At 31.3% G+C, this 13,047-nt stretch overlaps 2 protein-coding genes across 3 annotated transcripts; one reads left to right on the forward strand and one right to left on the reverse strand.

The window, feature by feature from the left end:
* Positions 1 to 2,092: 2,092 nt before the first annotated feature.
* Positions 2,093 to 8,270, reverse strand: LOC123714797 (E3 ubiquitin-protein ligase TRAIP). Its single transcript, XM_045669309.1, has 8 exons — positions 7,941 to 8,270; positions 7,567 to 7,779; positions 7,037 to 7,195; positions 6,167 to 6,268; positions 5,683 to 5,796; positions 5,083 to 5,188; positions 3,557 to 3,691; positions 2,093 to 3,210 (listed from the first exon to the last, which is right to left on the reverse strand). The coding sequence occupies exons 1-8, from the start codon at positions 8,051 to 8,053 to the stop codon at positions 2,908 to 2,910; spliced, it is 1,245 nt and encodes a 414-aa protein (XP_045525265.1). The 5' UTR covers positions 8,054 to 8,270; the 3' UTR covers positions 2,093 to 2,907.
* A 392-nt stretch (positions 8,271 to 8,662) lies between these two features.
* LOC123713860 lies at positions 8,663 to 12,987 on the forward strand. 2 transcript variants are annotated; one of them, XM_045667787.1, is made up of 2 exons: positions 8,663 to 8,892; positions 9,370 to 12,987. In XM_045667787.1, exon 2 carries the CDS (start codon positions 9,373 to 9,375, stop codon positions 12,787 to 12,789), a length of 3,417 nt encoding a protein of 1,138 aa, XP_045523743.1. In that variant the 5' UTR covers positions 8,663 to 8,892; positions 9,370 to 9,372; the 3' UTR covers positions 12,790 to 12,987. The 2 variants fall into 2 exon arrangements, with proteins under 2 accessions (XP_045523743.1, XP_045523812.1); XM_045667856.1 differs by having other exon boundaries at positions 8,873 to 8,936.
* The last annotated feature ends 60 nt before the right edge of the window (positions 12,988 to 13,047 follow it).

Here is a 13,047-nt window from a genome sequence, read left to right on the forward strand (position 1 = left end):
ATAATATATAAAAAAAACGAATTCCAGTGTGTTTTATAAATTAACTTATTGGCTCTAAATGTAGAACCCAGTAAGATTAATCATCACACCATTGGCTGCCATACAATCCTATAAACGTTGGAGGCCAGATATCAATAGACGCATGCACTCTTTCAATGGGAAAATTCTTCACTGTCAATCGTACGGATTGTGCTAGGGACTTCAAATTATCATGGCGTTTAGAGCAAGCCGTACTCTCTAAAACTGGCCATAAATCATAATCCAGCTGATTAAGATCGGGACTGGACGACGGCCAGTCTTCAGCTCTGATGAAGTCCGAAACGTTCGTTTCAACCAAGACTGCGTCTGACCGAGCTTTATGACTCCGAGTCTTGCTGGAAGGACCATTCTTGGTTATTGAACATAGTGTTGTTAAGGGGCCCCTACACTACCTTTTAAAGAATGGTATCTTGATACACTTGTACCGATGTTTTGATACCTTTTCCATAAAAGTATGGCTCAGTTACTCCTTCATAACTCAATACCCCACCAAACCATCACTGAGGTCGGATAGTGCCCGCGTTGCACTCTGTCAACTAATTGGAAAGCTTCCTTAGAGCTTTGACCATAAATAATATTTTATGTTAAAATGATGCTCAATTGTAAAAAAATCAAATCCGTAACCAATTTTTTTCTGGAACCCCGTGCGTATGACCCGTATGCGTAGCGCTTCAGTAGTTGTTTGGGTTTTACCACCTTTTTTTAAATACCGGTTAAGAAATAACTAGTACGTCTCTTATAGGCTACAAGTCCTTAGTCATCTTTTAAAATACGCGACTTGGTTCCAGGTGTTATCTTCATCTCTCGAGATAAAATATTTTCCTTTCGGACAGTATTTCTTCGAATTCTTTCTCTTACTGCTTTGACCACCTTTTTCGTACGAAGATCTTCTTCTGTCATAAACAAGAGGTCTCGTGGTACCTATGAATAGCCCGATACACAAACACTACTAATACCAAGCGTATCTATGGGAGTTTTAAAAATTGCATTTGGGTCCACGCCTACTTTGTGTAATGCAATCACAGCGATTCGGTTCTCTTTAAAACCACACTCCATTTTTATATCGCAAAATATTGTACAATGCATTGGCGCTAAAACGAGGAAACCCAATGAACAATGATATAAGAATGACGGATTCTAAATTCATACGTAATATTGTAAAATTTTTAAATTGTAACAGTATTTATGGCCAGACTAGGTGACCTAATATGTGGTTACACATTTCATTCACTCACTTGCACCCATTATTCTTCTTACAAAAAAAATCTTAATATACATGTACCACTGAATATTTTTGTCTTCTCAAACTCACTCTAAATTGCTTTGAAGTGTTTCAGCTGTAGCCTATTTACTTGCCACTCCCAATGTCAATCCAGCCTTCTGAAGTGGGTCATAGAAATGAAACTGAAAAAAGAAAAGGAAAAGAGCGTGGCAGTTTTGTTCGCCAGGCGCGACTCTGTTGCCTGCTTTCAGAGTCGAGATAAATTCCGCCTCAAAAAAAGAGACAACTCTATTTGCGCAAGCCAACCCGTGGCAATAATGTAGGTAGAACACTCGACAGTGTCATGACCTTCGGAAAACACGTATCCGCAAGAATACCGCGTTTGTCCTCTTCAGCCTATACTTCCTCCAGAATAAAAGAAGTCAAATATCCCTTAGACACAGTCTTCGCGCATTGTGCCTCCTCCCATATGCACCGGCTACAGGCGCTCCAGTCGGTGCCCCCTACTACGGGAGGAACCAGGACCTGGAGCTAGCTAGGTTTTGTGAAGCAGAAAACAAATTAAATATCGTAAATCATATGAATGCATATGCACACGGATATTCAGTATTTTAATTAACAAAATTCAGGCATTAGCAACTTAGTATGATAAAATATTTTGTTCTCTTACTTTCCCATAGCTAGAGTACTTTAATTACATAGACATAGGGAAACAATTACAAAAGTAACTACATATACTATTTCTTTTTTACAATGTAGCCCCTTCATTACTTACTGTTCATAATCAACTAATTTTTTTTAAATCAAAAGGTTAATTAATAAACATAAAAGTAAAAAAAAATCATATATATTTAGGTGACTAAATTATTAACAAATTGACATTTACAAAACAACTTAACATCTAACATGACTGCATTTATTAAATTTGATGTGATTGTTATAACATGAGCCAAAACATTTAAAGCAAAAGATTCCGAATCTTTTTTCTATACTGGTACAATTTATGAAATAAAGAAAGAAAATGTAGATCAACTATTTAATGTATTAAAAAATCCTTTCAAACAATGAGCTTATTGCTATGCCAAACCAGTGACATTTAGGGTAACCCCTTTTAACTCTAGGCTTTCCTAAATATTTTTACACAACCAACATTAAAGAGCTGCTGTTAATAGTCTGTGACTTGTGGTTTAACAAAGATACATTATAACATGCATTATGAAGCATATAGAGTAACAGTTTTGCCTAGAGATGTTTTTTTTTAATTATAATAATATGTTCACAAAAGTCTTATCCTGCTACCTTCAAATACTAGAGATGCTTAATACAACTAAATTTATAGGCGGATAGTAAAACTTAATAACAACAAAGATATCTTACATGTTAACATTATATGGCAAATACAGGTACAAACTAAGAAAATCACCTTTTTCTTTTAATATCTAACAAAATACCCTGTGAAAAAAGTATAACTTTATAGGCAAATTCGAGATCATTGGCCTATGAGCTAATGTTGGGTTTCAGTTCAAGGTGTTGCAATCTCAATCTAGTTTTAAAATGTATGTGCATGCATTTGAGATTAAACATCACAGGGATTCTGTAACTTCATTGATTTAACAATGACAAAATAAAATAAAATCTATTGCTATTTATATCTTTTTGAAGTATTTATTGATTGGTAACTCGCTAATATCTTGACTATTCGGTCGTTTTAGCTTATGTTTCGCAGATAGCTTGGGAATACGTGTCATATTACTTGTGCTTGGCTTTGGAAAAATGTCCAGTTTAGAATGACCCCCAAGTCCATCATACGAAGTGTTCATATCTGTTACATTTTCTTTTAATAAATTTACATCCGGCTTTTCCTTTTTGTGGAAAATGCTTTCTTTCTCTTGTTCTTTGAAGTTTTGGCACGTCGTTTTTATAGAGTTGAATAGTGCAAATTCCGACGGCTAAAAATAAATAAAAGAGATTTATATATATATATATATATATATATATCGTACTACTGCTTTTAAAATTATTTATTTATAATGTTATAATTTAGAGATAGATTAAAGTGGAAAATTAAGTTTTAATATCAATAAATGAATAAACATAATTACTTAAATTAAATATATTTTTAAAATCAAAACTGGTGCTTTTAAATGTATTCATTGAAGTCATGAAATATAGTATATGTTATATAAATAAGTATTTATAAATATGCACATTTTATTATGGCTACTTAGTCTAAATACTGCTTTAATTTTGGATCAACGTATCTTTTAATTGTAAAAAATAAATTAAATTTTGTACCTTAAGATTTTTATCTAGTAATTGTTGATTCGGTCGCCGTTGTAGTGCGGTTAAGGGAAGGCTACTTTGCTTCAACGATAAGTATGGTGAGTCCGATTTTTCTATTGAATTCACCAAAGGTACTGGAGCCACAACCTAGACAAGAATATTTTTATTTATTTCTACACTTAAGAAGGCCGGGCAGGTATTTCTCTGGCAGTTGTCGATGAATACCGAGACAAACCTGTGTTTGAAGTCGAAACTCTGCTACGGGGAGTCTCGGACTGGAGTAGACTAAATCTAGTCCAATTTAATAATAATAATTTATTGCAAGAATATGGTACAAAAAGGTGGTAGAATAGTAATTTCGCATATTCTGCCATACAATGGCGCGCAAATTTGTCTTTGAATGAGCTTTATATTTTACATTATTAGACATATAAAAATTGGTCAATTCTTATATTATTTGTAGGTATTTGTGTTTTACGCAAATAACCATTTATTGAGTAATACATTTTTTCCATAAGTAATACACCAAGTCGATTTTTAAAGACTCTAGTCGGAAGATCTTTTAATTCTTTTGGTAAATTATTGTAAACCTTAATAGCCATACAAAAGGTGTTTTATCTAAAGAGTTCCAGATTGATTTTTAACACAGCCAATTTCTACTTTACCATGTTTACTTTACCAATTTAAACCCATTAAGACACAAGTTTGCGCGTTTTCCGCTAAAAAAGACCCTTTGTCGCTACTCCTCTTTTCATAGACACTTTTCTAAAGCCACAGCATCGAAATACTTGGCATTGTAATATCGAACAACGTTCAGTTTCTCGGTCATTTGGAGGGAAAGTCTAAATTGACCTTCAAAAATCTTGGAACTCCGGGCCACCGCTTCCAACTGCATAACTTCACAAATTCGGCCCCACATGGAGTAGCGTTCTCACCTCTGGGCAGGAGCTCCCCAGTACCAGCTCTTGACCGTGTTTAACGAAGAACTATTCGAATCATCAACGATCACTCCCTCTCCGAGTGGCTATATCCCTTGGCGTTGCGTTGAGATGTGGGGTCACTCTACATCTTCTACCGCTAACATGGAGAGTGTTCAGAGGAGTTGTTTGGATTAATACCTGCAGCTGAGTTTCATTATCGGACGTCGAGGCAGAATACGAAACTCCACCCGTCGAGCAATATTGAGCGTTTTTAAGGCAGTTTTTTGCCGCGTACCACCATTATGTGGAAGATTTCGCTGAGCTGTCCAAAGAAGGAATTTTGAACCAATCAACAAAATCATGAAATATCAAGTGGGGTTTATAAAAAATGTACTACATAATGTATGTAATGTAATAAGGGTCCATGAAAAGAGAACAGCCCCTAAGAGTATAACATGCGTTCATACAAGCGGCGGTCAAATAGATCAAGTGCTTGCGGCGTGCCTGTAACACCGCCGCATCTCTAACATCCGGTAGGATACGGCCAAACGTCTCATGTCTGTCCAAAAACCAATAAATAAATACAAAGCAAAAACAAGTTGGAGTAATAGGACTCACTTCACGTTTGAAGCTATCAGCAATCTCGGGTTCTGCCCCACTTTCGAACTTCGACAATTTTGGTACATCGTGTGACGTCAGCGTAACATTGAGTGACATCATATGGCTGAAAAAAAATGAGTTATACAAATTACCCAATTAGGTAGAACCCAGCAATATTAAAAATAACTAAGAATTTAGCTATAACTTAGGGAGCGTTCAAGTATAACGTCGCACAATTTTTGGAGATTCTTGCCCCCCCCCCATGAAACGCACCGTAACGTTTTCGGTATCCAATAGTAAAACGTTTCGTGACCACCCCAGTGACTCTTTATAACTAAAGCTTACCATTATGTGGTGTACTGGAAAGTGAAATAAAAATTAACAATAACGCGTAATTCAATCCCCGCCCCAAAACTTAACGTATTACAAGAGGACCCCCCCCCCCCCCCCCCCAATTCGTTACGTAATACTTGAACGCTCCCTTGTTTGCAATATTAAAGTCTTAATTAAAAATTAAAACTTTTATTAATTACCTTTGTTTTATTATTCAAAAAGTAATTTTTCTTATAACATCATTTTGTAAACATATAAAAAGTATGTTTGTCTTTTCGTACTCACTCTAAATTACTTTGAAGAGTTTCCACTCTAGCCTTCTCACTTGCCAACTTTTGCTTCAACAGGTGTCCTTGATCGCGGTAATGGTTTTTCTTCTTCTCTGAATCACATAATGCACTGAAAATTACCGAAAATAGTGTCACTTCAAGTGCTCAAATATATATATGTATTTGTATATGGTTTGGCGAGACATTAATTAAATAATAAAAAAGATGTATTTATTTTAACTATATACACTTGCAAACGTCAATCATGTATTTATTTACAGTTTATACATGTCCAAAGATCAACAAAATTATTATAAAACTATTATACAATTAAGTGTTTTTTATAAAATTACAGAAAACCATCTTTAATAGCTCTACAGCCCTTTATAGGCCTAAGCCTCCCCAAGTATCCTTTGCCATTCCTATCCATCGCAAATTGCTCAGAGATCCTTGACTACTCTATTCCACCAAAGCCTTACTTAATTTACCGTAATACTTACCGTTTTAATGCCGTTGCAAATGTGGCTAAAGTCCGTATATCGTCGTAATCTTGTATCATTTTTTCCACCTCATCGTAACACGCATTCAATACTTTGTTTAGTCTAAAAAAGAAAAAATGTTAACTGAGGCATCATGATGGACTTTAGAAAACCATAAAATATCTTGCTAAGTGCTAAGTGAAGTAGGCTTACAATGTTACTATTATTTTTAAGTTTTGACTGATATATTTATATAATAATAATATTACATTTTTGCATATACAATAATTTATTGATACCACTGTTTTAATTCATTTTTAACTACGTTGTGTGATGTACTATAACTGTATGTTTTACCGAATTTTTGCAAAATAGATTCTTATTAAAGACATGAGGGTGCGTTTATTCTATGGAAATTATTTGGTGCACAATGTTATATATAATCATTTACCTAATTTTACTTTCCTGAAATAGATTGCAACAACCATGAAGACAGTTTCAGTTTAGATTGTAATCCTACCAAATAATCATAAAAGTTAATGTGACAGTTTAAAAACGAATAATCTGTAATCTCTGTTTACCAAGAGAAATTTAATAATATTGAGAGTTTAATAATATTCCCATGAAAAGAAATAATCCATTACAAAATAAATTATTACGTTCTAGACATTCGTCAAAATTATGGTCATAATATGCGGTTACTGTGTTGCCCGTAATTATGTTTACACAGTGAAAAAGTAAAATCTCTTCACTCCAATTTGATAATGTACATTTAGTTACTTTTTTAGCTTTTAGGTAATTTGGATGTTTTCATTTATTATTTTTTTAAAAAAGGCTACTACTATTTAATGGTAACTAAATAAATATTGATAGTAAGATAGTATTACATACTCAGTTGAAGTCTTGACATATTTATTTAGTGCTTCATTTTCAGACTTTAGTTTGTGAACCTCTTTATTTTGTATTTGCACATATTTTAATTGATCTTTCAGGGCTATAACAGCTGATGTTTTTTCAACTAACTTTTTTTCTGAACTTTGCAGCGAATCTCTGAAATAATATTGATTAAAATATAAATAAGCCCTCAAAAACTTATAAGTCACAGTTAACAAAAAAATTATAATAAAAAATAATATTTAGTTAAATTAGTGACTCCATTAAGTTATTTTAAATTATTCCGATATATGCCAGGGATTTATAGGCCTAGTGCCCGCAGGAAGTTCGCTTAACTTTTATTTTTTTGGATTTAACAAATTGAAACATTTAGGGTCAAGAGTACCATTTAACTTTTATATTTTATTATACCCACCCACAAGTTTGTATTAATTATACAAGTAGAAAAAGTAGGTACCTCTCCCACAGGATAATATATACAGATATAATATTGATTAACCTAAATATTTACAAAAGAGAATGCATACTCTATCTTTTTCATATTAAGAATAAATTCTTTAATCTGATTATCTTTTTCTTTGCATTTTGTTTTTTCTTGTCGTAATTGCAGTTGTAAATCATCCAGCCTGGACTGCAATGTTGTGACATCTTCAACAGTTACATCATTTGAAATGGTTGGATAAAGCCTGAATATGCACCTTTCTGTTACATTGATACGACATTGAGGACATGATTTCGATCTAAAAAGTTTAAAAAATTCACGATTTTTTTAATATATGGCAAATATCAACAATTTTTCTTTAATTTTAGTTGTAAAATATTATTATTATAAGTAAATTATATTGTTTAGTATACATCTTATTACACTATATTGGACTATCGAAAGTTTTTAGAGTCATACCTGCTTATCCATTGTTTTATACAGTGATAGTGAAACAAATGACCACATTTGATTACAAAGATATTTTCAGTTTGGTTTAATAAATCACTGCAGATTGTACATAGTAAGTGCATTTTAATACTGATATTTATTCAAACGTATTGTTTAGATGAGGTTATTAATTTATTGAAAAAATAATGTCTGTTTTTCTAATCTTAGTTTAATTCCAATAGTAACGACAACAGAGAGGAAACCACGCACGAAAACTTTAGATAAAAAAATACCCTCTATTAATAAGTTTTCGCATTTTTAACATAAGTTACCGCAAGTAAAGTTCGCAGCAAATTCAAATTTCAAAGTTTAAGAAAAAAAAAAAGTATGCGCGTTTGTTGACATTAGATTTGAATCTGACATTTTACAATACTACTACGGTAAACTTTACTATATGTATGATATATGATTATATACTTGATATAGAGTGTCTTCAAATCAAAGATAATCTTATGTCTAAATATATTATTCCTTTTTATTTATAATATTTCTATAATCATATCAGAATAGCCAAAGACAATTAAAGTAAATAAATAAGAAATTGTTATGAAAAACATTGAACTCGCGTGGTAATTAGTTGTCGACTTTCTAAATATACAACAGCTGTTAAGGCATCTTGTCTAAACCCCGAGTATTCTAAAGAAAGAAAAGTATTATAATCTAAGGTTGTAAAGTGTATTTAACCTCAGATAGTATTGCTAGTCTGTGCATTCTAGTTCGCAATAGTAGTAGTTTTAGATTTCAGAGTTTCAAGTTAGTGTGTTCACACTTCACAGTTCAGTGTTGTTATTGTTGTATTTAAAAGTATTTAATTATATTCTTCATTATACAGTTGCGAATTTAGAATATTTGCCTTATCTCCCAGTTAATTTATGTCTATGTCTGTGATAGAAGATACTAAAAAAATATACAGTCTGAGCGAGTAAGTTTTATTTTTTTGCACTAAATCTGAAAGTATATGTTTTAGTAAGTACTATTTAGAATTATTTCATAAAGTTGATAGTGCATAAGATAAATAAAGTAGTGATGATGATTCAATCTATTGCACAATATTTCAATGTTTTTTTTTTAATAAATAGTAAGTGGTGGTATTGTAAGTAGTTGGAAGTAGTAACTAGTGCGAAGATATATTAATTAATGAAGTTTAAATAAATGAGAATTTCATTAAAAATCTACATTTTTTCACATATTATTAAATCTTAGGTAAAATTCCTCTTTGTATCATAGCATTGGCAGCTTGTGTTTATGAGAGGACTATACATTTATATCAACAAATTATTTCTTCAATCAAATCTCTTTGTTTCAAATTGTGGTCAGCAAGAGACAATTTTCACTGACCATGATAGGAAAGAAAGATCATTATAAGTACCATTTAATAAGTTGTAATTTTTACTTTCAGACCATGGCACTTGAATTCCAAGCAGAGACACTAGCTGAAAAATATAGAAGTTTCAATAAGGCTGTTGATGATGCTACTTCTGATGCAAAGTATGACATCAAATGTATAAATTATGATGAAACAGATATGGATAATTTAATTAGAATAGAAGTAGCTAGTCGAAGAAAAAAATATGATTTTATCTTGGATGTGTTTAAATGTAAGGACACACTCTATGCCTTACGGGCAATCAAGTTGTCCAAATGGCTGATAATTAATGATGAATATAAACATATCATTAATCCAGATTATATTCATAAAAATCTTCTTCCACATATGACATTGAAAGCATTTAATAATCTTATGCTTAAAATACGCCTTACATTGCGTGATGCTAATCGAGTAGATGAATTTTTTTATTACCTTAAAGACAAAGATTTAAAAAGTGCTCTTAAATGGCTTCCTTACTGTTCAGTTGAATTATCTGAAGAAATTATACACAAGTTTCATGATAAGATAACACTTTCCACTTTAGAGAAATTCAGAAATCAGTCCAACTGTGTGTATATTTATTGTAAAAGGAATAAAAATGATTATAACAATATATTGAAAGCACTTAATATTTTAAAAGTAAATAATGTTGAAAGGTATTTAGAATTTCTATTTGATTTAATTGATGCATCATATTATGTTGACAAACTATCTGCTAAATCAACTAAGAGACTTATAAAAAGATGTCCACATAAGACACTGAGTGATTTTATATGTTTTTTAAAAATTATTCACATACCAACTCTGGTAAAATCCTTTAGCAGTGAAGAAATCCAAGAAGTCCTTATAAAACATAGCCAAAGTAAAAGACATGAATCATTATACAAATATGATAAGCTTAAATACTTTGTTGCATGTTTGCCACTTGAAGATAAGCTTGATTTAATAAGAAATGTGTTCATTGGCAAAATTAAACCAGTATATTCAAATGAAAGTGATTTACGAAATTCTACAATGATCCGTTGTTTAACCAACATGAACAATGCCTATCTCTGGTGTGAATTTCTGTCATTTGATGATGCATTCCAAGAGTTAAAGCAATTTATAGATGTGGAGTCTAATCCGGCGAAAAAAACTTATATGCTTTGTACATTATTAAGCAGTACTCATAGAAATTATGACCACATTAAAGTTGTTCTACAGTATTATGTTAACAGCCACCTTCATGAAGGGTTCAAATTCAAAACACAATTTCTGCAACATGTCTTACATGAAATTAATACTCTTAAATTGGGAGCAGATCCATGGAACTTACTGAACATTTTATTTTACAGTGTAGGAGTTTACAGTAAAATTGAAAACTCTTTTCCAAAATATAAACCAAATCCTTTTATAATCATTGGCAGGCATCGTCGAAGTTATGAAAAAAGAAAACTACAAAGTGATGATATATTTGTTAATTGTATAATATTATACAATATCATTCATAATATTGATATCCCTGAGATATTATTAACAAAATTTAAGCATGCAACCTTCAAGGAATTTAATAACAGGATCACCGATGAAGATAAAGTTAAATTATTTAAATTTCTTTTTGAAATCCTTAATAGCAAACTTGAAAAGCAAGACATGAAAGACATTAATAATTTTGAGGGTATAATGCTTACTATTAAAAATATATTGCAACTATTTAAAGATTGGAACAAAAAAATTTATGACTACCCAAAAATTTTAACAAAAATTCAAGAAGTCAGAACCTTCTTTTTACATGAAAAATATGATTGCAGTGAATTAGATAATTTGATTAAGTCTATGAAATTCAAATTAGAAACAGAAAAATCAGCTACCTTACCAGAAGATTTGTGTATGAATGTTTTGAAAATGAATCATCAAGATTTATTTCAACTTATAACAAAGAGAGATAGTTCATGGAAATATAATAGAAAACCTATACGTCGATTTTTTTCCAAACTGCGCTGTTACTGGCATGGTTCAATGGCAGCAGAATTTAAAAGAATAAGACTTAACACTGATAAACCAAACTGGGATTTACCTTGGGGTCTTTTCACTGAAAAGGAACTACAAGAATTGTTACAGCAATATTTTTCTATTCAAGACATTAATACAGCTTCTAAAGAAAAAATTGAGATTGCAAAACATTTGCACTTATTTCGACCTTGTGTGTCTTTGGAAACAGCATTCAATTTGTTTAAAGAAAACGAAATTCAAAATTTCGCTTTATCAATTCATTCTTTGATGTACAATATGGATCCTTTTAAAGTCTGTGATATATTTATAAAATTACAATATCTATGCTCTTCTTGTAAAAAAACATCCTTACAAAAACATTGTCTTAAAGTCGCTTTGAAAAGGTTAAATTATGAAGAAAAAACTAATGCTCTTACACAAATGTGGAAAATGACTGATAATAAATTATCCCGTTTTCTAGTTTTTCAAGAAACTTTTGCATTGTTATGTGAAGCAACTGATAGTCCAATAATCTTCCATAACTGGAGTGTATTAAGTGATTTTATTGATAATTTAACGGAATATGAAGATTCAAGATTTATTAAACTTTTATCCAATCCAAAAGATATTCCTAATGTAATATTGCCAGAATATTGCGAAACTGTTCAAAGGTTTTTCAAAACTTTGACAGATATCACACATTTCCAAGAATTTACAAAGAAATTAATGTTAGATCCAGAAGAGAAAGTTAAAGAATTGCATAAAATATTAACCAAGAAACATTATTCTTTTTATTGGTTGGAAGATTACATTTTAGACACAAGCTCTGAAAAAGTTCAAATGGAAAGATATGAAAAATTGTTAGTTCCATTAATATGCGATGAAAAAATTATGTCGTCCGAAAAGCAACCATTTATTGAAATACTTCGTAGCCTGTATCGTCATTTGGAATATAAAATTTTGCATGGAAAAGTTGTCGTTCCCTTAGCAATGTTTACGGATATACAGCGAAGATTAGAAGAGAGATTACCGTTTTACGAAAATTACGTTTTCTTAACATCTGGTCGTTTGTTTTTGGGTTACCTGGGCCTTTTAGACAAAAATTCTAAGCAATTGATAGACGATCCAGACGAAATAACACATCAAACTCAGATAGATTTTGGGGTATTTTGCGCGGATTTTTTAGATGACGAGATCGAAAAGCATTTTCCGACAATTTACATGTCTTTTTCTGATGCTTTGACTTTCATGTTTCACGCGACCGATAACCAAAAAGAAATGCATTTTATTGATGCTATGTTAAGTCGGAACCCACGTGCTGAATGCTTTTTGACAATCATTCACGATTTACCAAGGAAAACCTATAGAACACCAGAAGACATTTTGTTTTGTGGAATTTTGGAGAAAATAAGAACTCATCCATCGGAGGAAATAAGAATGCTGTATTCAAATTATTTTATTAAAACCGATAGTTTGTGAGGTTGAATAGTATTAAACTTTTATACTATGTTATATTTGGAGAAAATATTTATATGGAATTTATGTATGAGCCTTGCATTAATAATATTTTTGCAGCGTAGAGTGCATCTTTTTTATTCAATCGAATAAAAATATGATAAGATAATATCTTTAATAGTATAAAATAACTATTATATATTTAAAATGAAATATGAACATTTAATAATAATATTAAATCTTGAAATTTCATTGTGCCTGTGGTGAAATTAGTTCTATTTA

Source organism: Pieris brassicae, chromosome 1, assembly GCF_905147105.1.
Source record: "Pieris brassicae chromosome 1, ilPieBrab1.1, whole genome shotgun sequence".
Lineage (NCBI taxonomy): Eukaryota > Metazoa > Arthropoda > Insecta > Lepidoptera > Pieridae > Pieris > Pieris brassicae.

Coding starts and splice junctions, on each gene's coding strand:
- LOC123714797 (XM_045669309.1), bottom strand. CDS start 8,053: ATGCACTTACTATGTACAATCTGCAGTGATTTATTAAACCAAACTGAA. Junction 5,797..6,166: donor TTTGCAACGGCATTAAAACG/GTAAGTATTACG, acceptor GGTAATTTTCAG/TGCATTATGTGATTCAGAGA. Junction 5,189..5,682: donor ACTCTTCAAAGTAATTTAGA/GTGAGTACGAAA, acceptor ATTTTTTTTCAG/CCATATGATGTCACTCAATG.
- LOC123713860 (XM_045667787.1), top strand. CDS start 9,373: ATGGCACTTGAATTCCAAGCAGAGACACTAGCTGAAAAATATAGAAGT.